General features: G+C 53.2%; 4 protein-coding genes across 4 annotated transcripts; 3 read left to right on the forward strand and 1 right to left on the reverse strand.

The window, feature by feature from the left end:
• Positions 1 to 951: 951 nt before the first annotated feature.
• On the forward strand, positions 952 to 5,073 carry MONBRDRAFT_32917 (uncharacterized protein; the record flags this gene model as incomplete). The annotated part of the gene is made up of 18 exons (XM_001746803.1): positions 952 to 1,004; positions 1,093 to 1,240; positions 1,344 to 1,448; positions 1,560 to 1,726; positions 1,809 to 1,923; positions 2,058 to 2,128; positions 2,224 to 2,548; positions 2,668 to 2,732; positions 2,866 to 2,980; positions 3,036 to 3,122; positions 3,303 to 3,359; positions 3,451 to 3,678; positions 3,801 to 3,891; positions 3,981 to 4,072; positions 4,272 to 4,313; positions 4,401 to 4,511; positions 4,600 to 4,728; positions 4,990 to 5,073. The coding sequence occupies 18 exons, from the start codon at positions 952 to 954 to the stop codon at positions 5,071 to 5,073; spliced, it is 2,085 nt and encodes a 694-aa protein (XP_001746855.1).
• A 668-nt stretch (positions 5,074 to 5,741) lies between these two features.
• MONBRDRAFT_32918 (uncharacterized protein) lies at positions 5,742 to 8,231 on the reverse strand (the record flags this gene model as incomplete). Its single annotated transcript, XM_001746925.1, has 12 exons — positions 5,742 to 5,957; positions 6,094 to 6,177; positions 6,222 to 6,293; positions 6,315 to 6,374; positions 6,447 to 6,560; positions 6,639 to 6,733; positions 6,836 to 6,884; positions 6,972 to 6,997; positions 7,073 to 7,230; positions 7,351 to 7,513; positions 7,648 to 7,724; positions 7,864 to 8,231. The coding sequence occupies 12 exons, from the start codon at positions 8,229 to 8,231 to the stop codon at positions 5,742 to 5,744; spliced, it is 1,482 nt and encodes a 493-aa protein (XP_001746977.1).
• A 3,085-nt stretch (positions 8,232 to 11,316) lies between these two features.
• Positions 11,317 to 12,017, forward strand: MONBRDRAFT_26492 (uncharacterized protein; the record flags this gene model as incomplete). The annotated part of the gene is made up of 3 exons (XM_001746804.1): positions 11,317 to 11,520; positions 11,615 to 11,704; positions 11,811 to 12,017. The coding sequence occupies 3 exons, from the start codon at positions 11,317 to 11,319 to the stop codon at positions 12,015 to 12,017; spliced, it is 501 nt and encodes a 166-aa protein (XP_001746856.1).
• Positions 12,018 to 12,367: 350 nt separating this feature from the next.
• MONBRDRAFT_26493 (uncharacterized protein) lies at positions 12,368 to 13,598 on the forward strand (the record flags this gene model as incomplete). Its single annotated transcript, XM_001746805.1, has 5 exons — positions 12,368 to 12,853; positions 12,956 to 12,975; positions 13,121 to 13,169; positions 13,256 to 13,328; positions 13,396 to 13,598. 5 exons carry the CDS (start codon positions 12,368 to 12,370, stop codon positions 13,596 to 13,598), a joined length of 831 nt encoding a protein of 276 aa, XP_001746857.1.
• Positions 13,599 to 13,733: the final 135 nt, after the last annotated feature.

The following is a 13,733-nucleotide window of genomic DNA, read 5'->3' on the forward strand; positions in this document are numbered from 1 at the left end:
AGGCAAAGGCGAGGGCGGAGGAGCGGGCAAGGGCATCGTACCTGGGCTCAACAGCGTCGTCCAATTCAACCCGTGCCAACCGTCGGGCGACCGAGCATCTGCACCCTCAAGAAGCGCGAAAATTTGCGTATGCGTCTGTCTGTCTGTGTGTGGATCTGTGTGTGTGTGTGTGTGTGTGTGTGCGTAGGAGGGAGGGGGCCCAGAGAGCCGAGAGAGGCAGATGGCGCAAAAGAGAGAGAGTGTGCGCACAAGAGAGAGAGAGCTGTGTTTCTTCGACCTTCTATTTTTGGTTTAAGAGGACGACGAGAAGGTTGTTGAATGGGATTTTATGATAATATCCGCATTATAAGGGGTTTATGTAGATCTATACGGCTGTATTGTACAGGTTCATGTAGATGATTGGGTAGTCGATGTATGTTTTGTAAAGGTTATTGTAGCTTCTGATGCGGTTGGTGCTGTGTTTGCTCGTGCTTTGTCTTTGTTTATTCGCTGCGTTGGGATGGTTGCTATACCAATCTGCAGTGCTTAACGTTAAAACACCTTTACGTTGTCACACATGCCTCAGAGCCACAACAACAACGTGAGCGGGTGTTATGCGCACCACTTGGCAACCAGAACTTTTATTTCCAGGAGCATGTTTTCACTTTACGCGTCAAATTCCGAGCGCGCATGATTAAAATAGTTAAGGGGGGTCATTTGAGATTGTACTCCGCGGCGGCTCTCGCACACACACGTGAACAACACACACACACACACGCACGCACACACACGAGAGGAGGCCGGCAGCAGAGGGGGGCCATCGCATTGAGCCAGCTGCAGCGGCAGCGATACGCACGCGGCCTTGCTTGTTGATTGGAAGGTCTCACAGCTCGGATAGGGCTGGCTCGACACGCGACACCGCGTGGCCTTGAAAACCCCCCCGCCAGCTGCATTTGAGCATCACCCTCAAATATGGCCAGCTATAGCAAGCGCGCGCTGCAACACTTTGCGTCGATTGACTTGCCGTACGTTCGAGTGCCAGCCCTGCTTGGGTCCACGCGAGCACCGCTGTGTCGCTCTCATTCGTGCCTGCACATTGCCAATTGGGCTTAGGGAACCGCAACACTATCTGTCACGCAAGGGCCAGCGCCGTAAGGAGCGCAAGGACCGGATCAAGCGCATCAAAGCCTTGGCCGGCGAAGAGGGTCAAGGCTCTGCAGCTGAAGGCGGCAGCGCCGCTCCAGCCAAGCGTGCCAAAGCAGTGCGTGAAGAATACAACGCATCTTTGCTGTGTTGTTTTGGTTTTGCTGGGGCCGCGCTCTCCCGCACTCATCTCTGTGATGCTCCCGTTTGCCTGTGAGCAGCAAACCCGCGCCGATCAGGCGCTCGAGGCGCTCGAACAAGCACCTCGGCGAGCCCAGTCTTGGGAGGAAGAAAAGCCCGATGAAACGACGCGCCTTCCCATCAAGGTATTCCCACAGCCTGCGTCAAAACCCCCCATTCCCACCTGGCCCCTTGTCCCATCAACCCATTCTCCGCATCATCTTGCAACCTCCTGCTGAACCGCCCCTCCCCTTTAGGTCAACCGCAAAGTGCATGCTCTACCCAAACGTGAAGTCGCCGCCACTCCTGCGACCGATGCGGCCTCGGATGCTGGGGACGACACTTCCCTAAACGACACGGGCCCAGATTTCCCTGAAGCGACCGAGGAAGAACCTGTCAATGCCTTTGTATCCCGCGAAAAACGGTCCGTTCCATGCGAACCACACGCATACGGCATCCGCTTGCCTTTTGTGGGCTAACCACGCCACCACTGGGCTGTGCAATAGGCTGCAAGCGGCCAAGGAAGAAATCGCCCGCCTCTGTAGCTCCATAATTGAGGACCCAGAAGGCCGGCACAAGCTTCTGGCCGACCTGCTGGAACTCTGCAGGTGCAAGCAGCAGGTGCGCCACTGCCTTGACCTGCGCTGCAACATGCTCATTGCAGAACCACGCACAACCACCACAATGCCAATATTAACACACACACTCCCGCCCGCGCGCGCACACCCACACCACACACCCTGGTTGTTCTTCAGGGTATTGCACATACCGTCAAAAATCTCGCCATCCTCTCCACCGCTGCCGTCTTCAAGGACATCATTCCTGGGTGAGTAGTGGCCTCTCGAATCCGCAGCTTGACGTTGCAAATTGCCCCTCTTTCCGTGTGCATCTCACCACCTCGTGCCTTGTCGCCTCGCACAGCTATCGTGTGCGCTCTCTGAGTGAAAAGGAGCGCGACTCCGTCGTGAGCAAAGACGTGGCCAAGCTTCGGGCCTTTGAACAAGGCCTCCTCACGCACTACCAAGCCTTTCTGAAGTTGCTGCACAACACCATCAAGCCCCTGATGCATGCTTTCAAGCAACTCAAAGTTCCTAACATTGGAGCTCTGGAGAAACACGTTCGCGTGCTTGGCCTTTGCGCCGTCGGCTGCCTCAGCGACCTTTTGGCCGAGGCCTTCCATTTCAACTTTCGCAATAACATCATCGAAACGCTCGTGCCTCTCATGACGGGCAACTACGGCCCTGAGGTATGATTGGATGGCGCTGCTTCCCTGTCCATTGCCCTTACTTGCGAATCCAAGCCCTTTGCCCTGATCCTTGCCCTGACTCACTGACGCATTCGCGGAAACCCTTGGCACGGTGCTAGGTGAAGAAACGCTCTCTCAAGGCCGCTCGCACCGTCATCATCAGTGACGATGCCTACGACGCAACGTCAGTACATACATCTGTGCAATCACGGTTCTTGCTGTTTCTCAAGCCTAGATTGACGATTCAAAATGTCATGCTCTTCACCTCATTCGCCGCTGGTGCACATGCACGTCCGTTCTTTCTTTTGTTTTCCCAGATTGGATCTGGTCCGCTCAATCTGCACCCACGTAAAGGCAATCAAGTTTGAGTGCGATCCCGAGGCAAGTGAATTCATTGCAAAGGCTAAGTCATGGACGCTGTCTTTTCGGCGCGTCCACAGCTTACCCCGTTACCTGACTCACACCAACCCACTCTATTCTGCTACAGATTCTACGACTCCTTCTCCTTTTGCGCATCCAGGACCGCCACGTGCGCAACAAAGCCGATGCGCAAAAACATGCTCGTCGCAATGAGGTACTCACACGCGCTGCAGTTGCCCCCGCCATGGCTCATGCAACTCAACAACAGGCTTTAACCCGGAATCGTGCCATCATGTTGTGCCACGCTTTCTCGAGTTTCCCTTGTGGAACCAGTTGTTATTTCGTTTGTGTTTTTGTTTGCACACGCCACCGGCTCATGCTTGCTCTGGTTTAGGTGATGGGCAACCTCAAGAAGAGCAAAGACAAACATGCAACTCGTCGCAAGCGCAAGGTTTGTAGCATGCACCTGTTCCTTTTTGTGAGTCATCGTGATTCCTTCCTTATCTTGCATTGCACATCCTTGCGAATTTTGCGGTGTGTAGGAACTCAAGGCCGAAAAGCAGTTGAGCAAGGAACTTTTGGAGATTGAAGCAACCACCAACACGAAGCGTCTCTCACATAATCAAACACAGATTCTGGCACAGATGTTCGCCGTCTTCTTCCGCGTTCTCAAGTTTGCCCAGCACTCGCCCATCCTATCTGTGGCACTGGAGGGCTTGGGCCGGTTTGCCCATCTCATTGACACCAACTTTTACGATGACATTTTCCGCGTACGTGGTCCGACCTTCGGCGTCACTTGGCTTTTGGTGCTTGCTCACGCCTCACCGAGCTTGATCTGTGTCGTACAACGCTGTGTGCCACGCGTGCACGTGACCGCTTCTTCACATGACAGGCCCTCGAGGACTTGATCGGCAACGAGCAGCTGACGCTGGGTGCGACGCTTTCCTCAATCAAAGCAGCCTTTCGCATTCTATCTGGTGAAGGTCAGTTCACCTGGGGTTGACTCTTTCATGTCTCCCGAGGAAGGCACCGCTTCTGGCCGATCATGGCCCGATCTCACTTTCTTGCCCAGGTCGCTCCCTGACCGTTGACCCTAGTCGTTTCCTGGTTGCCCTCTTTCGCTGTCTGGCGGAATTACCGACCGAACCCCAACACTTTCACTTGGTACGTTTGCTCGCCCCGCGCGATGCGCCATTTCTCCGTCGTCACCCAATGATCAACTTTTGACGGGTCCAGTTGTTTTGTTCGCACTGTTGTGTTTCCCCGCTTCTGATCTTGCTCTTCGGGCTGCGATCGCCACTGCAATTTTGCGCACTTTTGAAACCTGCCATGAATCTTTTTATGTGCCTCAAATGGCTATCAGGCTCTTGATTGCATCAACAGCACACTTTTGCGCCGTGTCGAGGTGCGAAAATGTCGATCATGTCGTCTTGCGCTTGAGTTGGGCGGCCCATCATGCCCACTCCAGCTCATATCGTGTGTTTCCTTGAAGATTTCTGTGGAGCGTGTTGCCGCCTTTGCTAAGCGCCTGTTGGTCGTGAGTCTGCACATGGAGCACCACAACGAAGTCGCGGCCTTGGTCATGGTGAAGCTTTTGCTCCAGGTACGTCAGACACATTCTTCGCCGCTGTCGACTGCTCTTTCGTTAAGAGGACTGGGCAGACCCGTCACGTTCCTTTTTCTGCTGTCAGAAATATCCCCGTTTGCAGCCCATGCTCGACAACGATACGCTGGCCACCGGCGTGTACATGCCAGAGATGGAGTCACCCGAGCATACCAATGCACTAACCACAGCACTATGGGAGCTGGAGTTTCACCAGGTGCGTGCAAGGAGACCTCGCGTGGAGATCTTTGAGGCGTGCTGCATAGGTCAACGCGCAACGTATGTATACTCATACAGTTGGGTCACACCTCGCTGCAATAGAGTTTCTATCACCCATACAGTCGTCTGCATACCAAGCACTTGCTTGATGGCGCGCCTTTGTAAGTCGTTGCAACTATGACTTTGTTGAGTCATGAGAGCGGCCGTCACTTGTTTGTGTGCCTCTCGCACTCATTTTCTACATTGCTCGGCTCCGCAGGACGGGCCCGGGCACCCTGCCCTTGGACCATGCCCGAACTACGGCACGGGATATGCTGATAAAGCTGCATCCCCGCCGCTTTGACAGCCTCGTCTTTAACCCGAGCTTTGCCATGTCGACGAAGAAAGCCAGTACCAAAGTACGCCAAGGCAATTGTTGGCATGGATTTGGTTGCTTTGCCCCCGCAGTTGACTCACTCACCCCCTTCACCATGGTGCAATTGAACGATTGCCTTGTTTGTGCAACTCCCTGGCAGCCGCTGATGGGTGGCGACTTGGGTGCACGCTTGAGCCGTGGCACCAGTGTCAACGTCGCGCCGTGGATGGAAACAGTTTCAGACGAAGCTGCGGATGAGGCCTCCAGCCAGGATGAATTTCGCGCCTTGTATCGTGCGCAGGTGCGTGCTAATCGTTGGGCTCAGCTCACTGAGGAGCGCAATGAGCAGCTGGAGACATTACGCTACTATCAACAGGTCAGTTTTCTGGATTGAATTGTCGACTCCATCTGATGGATCATTCTGCATTTCTTGCCGACTCTGGCACACTGCGACCTGGCTCGCTGTATCCGGCCCGCGAGTGATATCCATGCAGTGCTCTAGTGCTTGCTCATGTTGTTGCTTTTGTTTTTGCATGGTGCTGGTGCGTGCTGTTGCCGTGCCTCTAGTGGAAGGTGACCACACAGTCTGAATCTGAAGCGAAGGGTCCCAAAAAGACACGCCGCTAAGGCTTGGGATGCTCGCCAATAGAAGCCTGTCATTCTTCGGCCTCAGCCTCTGCCTCGTCTGCCGTCTGCTTTGGACTATTGTAGTTGTCGCCTTCGGCTCCTGCAAAGCTACTTGCCGTGGGTTGCTGCATGGCCTCGCGCTCTGCTGCCTCCGCCTCGGCAGCCTTGGCACGTTCCAAGGCCAGCATGTATTTGAGATACTCTCGCTCAGCTTCCATGTCTGGGTCATTGAAATACGTCAGCTCCTACATCCATGGGAAAAGGCACCGCGTTTGAGGTGGTCACGGCTTTTCGTAGAGTACAGACGTGTATCCGTCGTAGAAGGAGCGAAAGGTGGTGTTCTGAACAAAAGGCTTTGGTGTGATTGTTGATCAGCCTCACCGTGTATGCTGCCAGATCATCGCCGTGGTAGGTGAGATTATGGTTACCAATAAAGGCTTCCAGCCGCATCCCATGTTTTTGCATCTGTGAGGCCACCAGCCAGTATGCCATAAGAATCCGAATCGCACGTTGGCACACACACACACACACACACACACACACACACACACACACACAGCAACGGTAGATTTGTCGCAGATCTCTTCAGAACATCAACATACCAAGGCTTTATCGTACAAGGCAGCGTTGCCGGCAGTATCGGCCAAACGAACATATTCAATCTGCACCCATCCAATCAAGGACAAAAGTCAACGCGTGGCGCGCTCATCCAGCGTTCATCACGACGTGCCTACCTCCCACATGCCAGCCCACGTGTGGAGTGGCATTTGCACATGCAAGCGAAGCGTCCAAAGTCCTTCAGGTCCCGACCCCGTGGTGCCATTGCGCGCATCAAAATCAACAATGACCTAGAGAAGAATCAGACCACTGCAGGTGAGAGGCGGGCGGTATGGTGACGAGCTGGGAAGGCGATAGATGAGACGTACTTCCTGTAGCGCAGGCGCTGTGACACTGCGCAGTTTGATCTGAGAGCTGGGATTGAGAGCGAGCAAATGATTTTCTGCCAGGCCTGAGCCATGCTCTGTACACCAAGCAGAGGCGCAACGATGAGAAGCCGATAAGTACACCTACTATGATCGAACCAACTGAATAGAGTACCGCCTGGCAAAGAACGGGGACCCACCTTCGAGTTGAAGTTCAATGACCACGTCTGTGGCTGGATCGTAGCGCGGCTCGGGTGGAAAGATGTTCAAAAGCCCGTCGTCTATGAACAGCTCCTCTTCTTGTACAGCTTGAAATCGCTCCTGCGCCCAGCGTACCCAGTGCAAGCGGGGTGCGTGTGGATCTGCCCGAGTGACAGACAGGAGCATCAGACACTGCGTTTGCGTGGCGGGGTGATTGATAAAAAGTCGGCACATACCGTGCTTGCTTCCTGTTACGTGGAAGGTGTACGAAAGCCCGCTCGCTTGTAGCGCCGCCGCCTCTATGTAGCCCTGCCGACCCAATTGATCCACCATCATGACATAAGCCACTTGATATGCACCTTCGGGCATGTTCCAACTTGGAAGCTCCAGTGTGCTGTTGAGTCAGGCCCGCAACGAGATGGATAGGAGCAGGCATGCGAGCAATGAGATGTGATGTATTTGCTGAGCTGAGCTGAGCTGAGCTGAGCAGGGAAGGAGGATATCTTGCACTCACTTTTGTACAACGCCCACGTGGTCGTCGCCAGAAAGGAGATCATTGCTCAAGGTGAACACGACATTCATGACTTGGCCATCTGGTCGTATCACGGCCAATTGCGGGGGGTAGAGACCTGCGTGCTGGTAGGGGTCCAACAAACCTTGCGGGCATTGGTAGCCAACTGTACCGTTGGCCGGTGATGGCAGAGGCATGCGAAAAGCAGGTGAGCGGAGGAGCAAAAACATGTCGTCGGATCCTCAAGAACGGAAAGAGTGAGCAGAGGGCTTTGATACAACAGAGCAAGGCGGAACAAACTTGTAAACTTCACAAGGTTGAGTTCGCGCAAGTCCAGCTTTGAGGGATGAATGGAGAAGGCTGTCAGCTGGCAGTCCCTGTTCCACGAGCAATATGCAGCAAACAAGCCATTTGCCGTGAGACTGGCAGGGACCACCAAGGTCAACATTTAGGCCGAAGACGTGCAAGTAGACAGGTGGTGGGGTAGCAGAAAAGTAGCACGCGCTAAAATCATACGTGAGCTCGACAGGCGAGGCTTCCGAGTCGAGTTCGTTATAGGGATCATATCCGTGGGAATCGTCCTCGTCCACCACCCCGTAAAGGTCCGTCTCAGACTCATGCAAAGCTACGTGTTCGCTGGGCACCTCTGTGCCCTCGTGTGGAGCAAGGCGAAGACCTTCATGGGCCTCGGCTCCGGCATCATGTGGCGCGGGGGGAGCGCTGGATTGTTGGGAGAAGTGACGGCCATTCGCCTCCTGCTGGTCGCGCCCGTTGTCGTACGCCAAAAACCCACTGCTGCTAAGACAGCCGATCATCAGCACGAGCACGACGATTCGAAGAACCCCATGCCACCGGCCCGCAGCAGCTGCTGCCACCAGCACCATACTGCCTGCCACCTCCGGCTACCCAAGTCAATCCGACTGCACCGCACCAACGCAACATCGGCCAGTGGGCATGTGTGTGTGCGTGGAACGACAAAACTGATCACACGACAACTTTTTGCTTATTTTTGCGCGAATTTTTTCATATTTTTTTCCAGTTTTTTGTTTCTGTGTGCGTGTGTCTGCGATGAGAGTGAAAGGGTGAGACTGAGATCTTTGAGTGGGGCAGGCTTATTCTGGATGGCCGGCACTCAATCTTGCTACTTTGCCACTTGTTTACTTTGCCACTTGTTTATGTGTATATGTGTGTGTGTCTAATTCAGTGAAATCCCTGGAGCAAAAACAAACAGAAACGTGTGGAAAATCCAATGACCTGCTGATGAGCCCCTCGTCCACTATCTCCGAGCATCATCGTGTTTGACATGGTTGTAGACACGCTGCACGACTTTAAAAAAAAGACTGCTCTTCTGAATTCAGCCGAGGGATATTGCACCTCGTGTTTTCCCTTCACGTGTTTGACTCGCCCTACCATTTCGACATCCCCCTCCGTGCTGTCTTTTCTCTTCTGAATTCAGCCGAGAGATATTGCACCTCGTGTTTTCCCTTCACGTGTTTGACTCGCCCTACCATTTCGACATCCCCCTCCGTGCTGAGGAGAAGCATCGTATTGGGCAAGGAAAGGCATCGAGAGCTCGAGGGTGGGAAAGAAAGAGCAGCACACATGAACATGTCTAGAGCTTTGAACAAATTGTTTGCGAGAAGAAATTCTCATCGAGTTGATGACACGAAAAGTCAAGAGGTTCCAGTTTGTATCGACAAGGAACGGATAATGATGGCCAGGAAGCAGCTCGAATCTAGCCATGGCTGTGCCCTTGAGTGGCCAAGCTGTCAAAGCGTCAACGACGGTGAGTTGACCAAAAGGAGACGGGTTCTGCAGGGACGTCCTCATGAGGGCTAAGAGGTCGAGGCGCGGTGTCTCGACCAAAGGCAGCAGCTGTCGTGGACTCCCAAGTTGCGGGTTCTGGGGGCGGCTCAAAGAGTTTCTGAGTCGACTGACTGCACAGTGCCAGTGGTCAAGCAGAGACAAGTGAGCCTCTCGTGTTATCGGTAGTCGTTGCATATACCACTTTCCCGGGAATTGTGCAGTTTCATTCACAAAAACATACAAACAAACAAACAAACCCATCAACTCCAAAGTATCACAACTCACCGAGCCTCTTGTTCAAGACGCTGCTGCAACAGCTGGCGCCGGCGTCCTGCGAGCAAGGCGTAGAAGTACGTAGCCGCCAGTATCAGAAAGGGTATGCCTCTTTTGAGCATCTTTTTGCTCACATCTCTTCACACAGGATGGTTTGCGTGCGTAATGATGACATACCCATGGCCGGCTGTCCGGTTCCGGTGTGCGCAACGTACGACTCTTTGGCATGAGTGGAGGTTTCAAATTCGGTTCGTCCATGTGTGATCAAGTCCTACCACAAGACCGCCCCGTGAGTGCATTTCCCAAACCTGGCATTGGAAAAAGGCGCGCTCTGTGAGTGTGAGTGTGTGAGTGTGTGAGTGTGTGTGAGTGAGTGACGGGCACCCACCGAGTGGCCAAAGCGCAGGTCCCGTGCTTGATTTTGCTGAAGGCGCTCTTCAACCTGCTTGGCCCTGTACAAGTGCCCAGGAAGTTGCAGGTGGAGACAAGAGAAGGCCGAATGAGGACAGGAGAGCTCCCAGCACGGGTGGGGGTGAAAGCCAAGGCGCTCACCGTTCATTTCCGATGGATGTCGCCATCGTGCAAGGTGTAGACCAACAACGTCAACCCTGGGCTGGTCAAGCAAGGATCAAAACCCAACTGTCCACAGCATGCGCTGTTCAACCCCAAACAGCCGTCATTCACGTTTGGAACGATGCCAGTCGCCTCTCGTCCCGAACAAAAAATGTAAAAATTTATTCCGTCAAGTGTGTGTATGTGTGTGTGTGTGTGTGTGTGTGTGTTGTTGTTGTTGTTGCTTGGCATAAAATCACTTGACCCCTCCTTACTAGAATATTATCGATGTTTTCTGACATTTTGTCAGACGTTTGGATCTCTTTTTTTTTTTTTTTTTTTTTTTTTTTTTTTTTTTTTTTTTTGATTTGAACGGCTGAGAGCTGGGTGAGCGCGTACAGAATGGTCCTGGCAGCGGTGAGGCAAGCAGGGATGGAATGGATGATCACTCGGGCTGATGGATGTGCTCGTGCTGTTTGAACAGGGTTTTGTGGCGCGAAAGAAGCTTTTTCTTGTGCTTCATCTCTACGATTAACGAGAGAGCGGCCACGTCACTGCGCACTTGGCTGGCTCAGACCGCTTGTGCATGCCGACACCCAAGCGGGGTGGCCACACAGATTCGGGCACATCGCAGTCATGGCTGGTAGTTGTGATTTGGTGGGTGAAATGCTGCCTAGCATGCAAACGTACTCTTGCTGGCACTTCCCTATGAACGGCTCACAGACGTGGTCAGCTCGATTCTTGGGGATTATGGGTGCAAGCTCTCTTAGGGTTTGTGGCTTTTGGGTCCCTCGTTCTCAAGCGCCAGATGGAGACACCACGTCGACCGCTTCAGATCTGGTATGCAGCACAGGCGCAATACATTGTTTGGGGTGTCTGGTCATTTGTTCTGCTGGCGCATGCGTTTATTCCTGACTGAATCGTGGCAGGTTTTTCGATACGAGCAAGCAGGCAATCGCCAACTCCCTCATCCATGTCATCAACGTCTTTGCCTCCGATTGGCAATCTGCCACTACAACTGACCATGACCCTTGCACCTGGTATCAACCTCTGCACAGCGAAGCGGGCTGATAGTCCCATGCTCCGCGCTCTACCCAACGGCCCACCTCATGCCCTCGTTGTCCATTTTAGGTATTTCATCAACATTCTTGTGGACTCAACCCTGGGCCTTTTTTTGATTTTCTTGATGATCAAGCATTCAACGCTTTATATACGCCGCAAGAGGATATACCTTCTCTACCCAGGCCGCTACGGTTCGCCGCCCTCTTACAAGGTGCGGGTGGCCTTGAAATCGGACTGGCTTGGCCTTGGGACACTTGCTACAGCGCGCTTAGCACCATGGTTACAGCATACTTTGGCACCCGCATCGGAATTTTTTTCGGAAATTACAGGCCTCTGTCGTTAATCACTGCCCTCATTTTTGCGTCTGTACGCGTCGAGGGCACGCAGGCCTGGTCAGCGCAAGTCGGCGTGTACGTGGCAATTGTGGTGGCAGAAAAGATTATCGTGCTTCTCATCATGCTTTTTCCTTTTTGGGCCAAGGTCAGTGATGGGCACAGTGACTGCTCGACAGGCCATGGCTTGACACAGTCGCATCTTTGTCCTTGCTCATCTTCCTCTTCTCATGTACCTTCAGGTTGGGTCTGCCATCCTTGAGGCCATGCGATCGATATCACCAAAGCTTGAAGCTGTTGGTGCCCTTCTCATCATGCCTTTTGTTATCACGGTAAGCCAGCTCATTGCTATTCTATGATGGATTCTTAAACGCTGCCTCGTGTTGATCAAGGTCTCACATTGCAACTTTCGTTTTGACATCATACCCCTGGCCCCAGGCCGTGTGGTTTTGGATCGTTGACAATCTGCTCATGTCAGCGGAGACCATGGAGGTTGGCGATGAGGAGTTTGAGGATGCCTTGCATCAGCACGGTGCTATCGCCATGGACGACTTGGCCTCTCCTTCGACCGAGATCAGACTTGAAGACGAGTCTGATGAATGGGACGAAGCCGCTGACACCGAGCTACTCATCAGGCGGCGTTAAGTCAAGTCAGGTCTCAGAATTAGGTACATGACGTAGAAGAATTCACATGTCAAATTTTTTTCTTTTTGTTCTTTCGCTTGTCATCAAAAAGTTTCCCGCCAAAATCATCGCACATTTGTCGACAAAATCACCACACGCACACACGCAGCTTCCACACACAGCTTGATGTTATGCATGTTGTGGTTTGCCCGCAATTTGCCAGTTGGGGTGCAAGACGTGACGCTGGAAATACCACACGCGAGGCAAACAGGCTTGAGCCGGCAGTGTGAAGACCGTCGAAGAAGCACGGATCATCGCGTCGAAAGTGTGAGAAACGCCGTCGTTTGGAGCTCTCTGCCCATTTCTTGGCCATGACGAGTCAGTTTCTAGATTACGAGCCCGTCTCGCCCAACTTTCTCTTCCAGACACAACAGGACCATTCCCAACGTGCATGGACGACGGAATCCTCGCTGCCGCGGCCGGATACGCAGTACCAGAGCCAATGTCAGACACAAAGCCAAAGCCAAAGCCAAACCCAGACCCAGAACCTAACCTCGACCAATAATGATTCGTGTGGCGCCAGCTCGCAACGCTCAACCCAGCGCCCAACGCCACCCTTTGAGGCAGCACCGGGGCCCCGGCCGTGGACATCTGCTGCAAGTTCAACATGCAACCTGCCCCAGCCTCTTGTTCCAGCAGATCTGGTTCTGATCCAGCGCCCAAGCAAGTCAAGCCAGCTTTCCCCCATCTTTCGTCCCAAACCCAAAACTGCCAAACACTCGGACGGGCTGGATCAAAAGGTTGCATTGGATGCCTCAGTGCATCTGCAACTAATGCAGCAGCGACGACACAGCGAGGTTGGAGTTGTTTTTGTGCACATGCTATGGTACTAGTGATGACGTGAACCACAACTCACATCGTCGGCACCTTTGCTTGCTGTGCTGGCCCCTAATGCGCAGCGTCAAGAGCAACAGGCGCGGTAGGTCGTGCAGCATCTCTGTGGCATGAAACCTTTGCTCGGTTGCATGCGTCGAACATGCACTTTTATTGCGTTCGTGTGTGTGTGTGTGTGTGTGTGTGTGTGTGTGTGTGTGAACCACACACATTGATATTTGGCCTCACAGGGAATCACTCCAGCTCAGTCAACAGTCGCTGGTGTCTGTCACACAAGAGGTAGATGGCTCAGGCCTCGAGCACGCTCTTCTGCCTTGATTGCATGTATAGCTCATCATTGTCTGTGTCATGTCCGTCTGCCTCAGGTGGCTGCACTAGCTGACAAGCTGACCACAGCAGCGGACCACAACTCTTCTCTCTTGGACCTACTCAATCGTTGTACGTAGCTGGTACCTCGACCTCTGTAATGTCAAATGCGGACCTTGCAGCCTCATGCCCGATGTAGTAAACTCCAAACTCGATGAGCAAAACACCGCGGTAGTCCAAGGCATGGCACGGCTTCAAGCCAGCACCGAGCTCTTGCACAAGAACCTGCGAGAAGAGATGAACGACCTCAGTATTGCGTTGGTTCGAGAAATGAGGCATTCCATGGTGAGACCAAGCCAACAGGCAGCCATGCCCCCACCGGTAGTAGCCCCAAGTCGGTGAGTATCTGTTAGTGATATCCATGGGGTGTATAATTACTCAAGGCGAGGTGTACAACCATTCCAAATGAAACAATGTTTCAAATTTGCATTATTGTGCATGAACATCCCGTAGGCTGGACGCCATGCCTAGCAAGCC

Source organism: Monosiga brevicollis, genomic scaffold (genome assembly GCF_000002865.3).
Source record: "Monosiga brevicollis MX1 MONBRscaffold_14 genomic scaffold, whole genome shotgun sequence".
Lineage (NCBI taxonomy): Eukaryota > Choanoflagellata > Craspedida > Salpingoecidae > Monosiga > Monosiga brevicollis.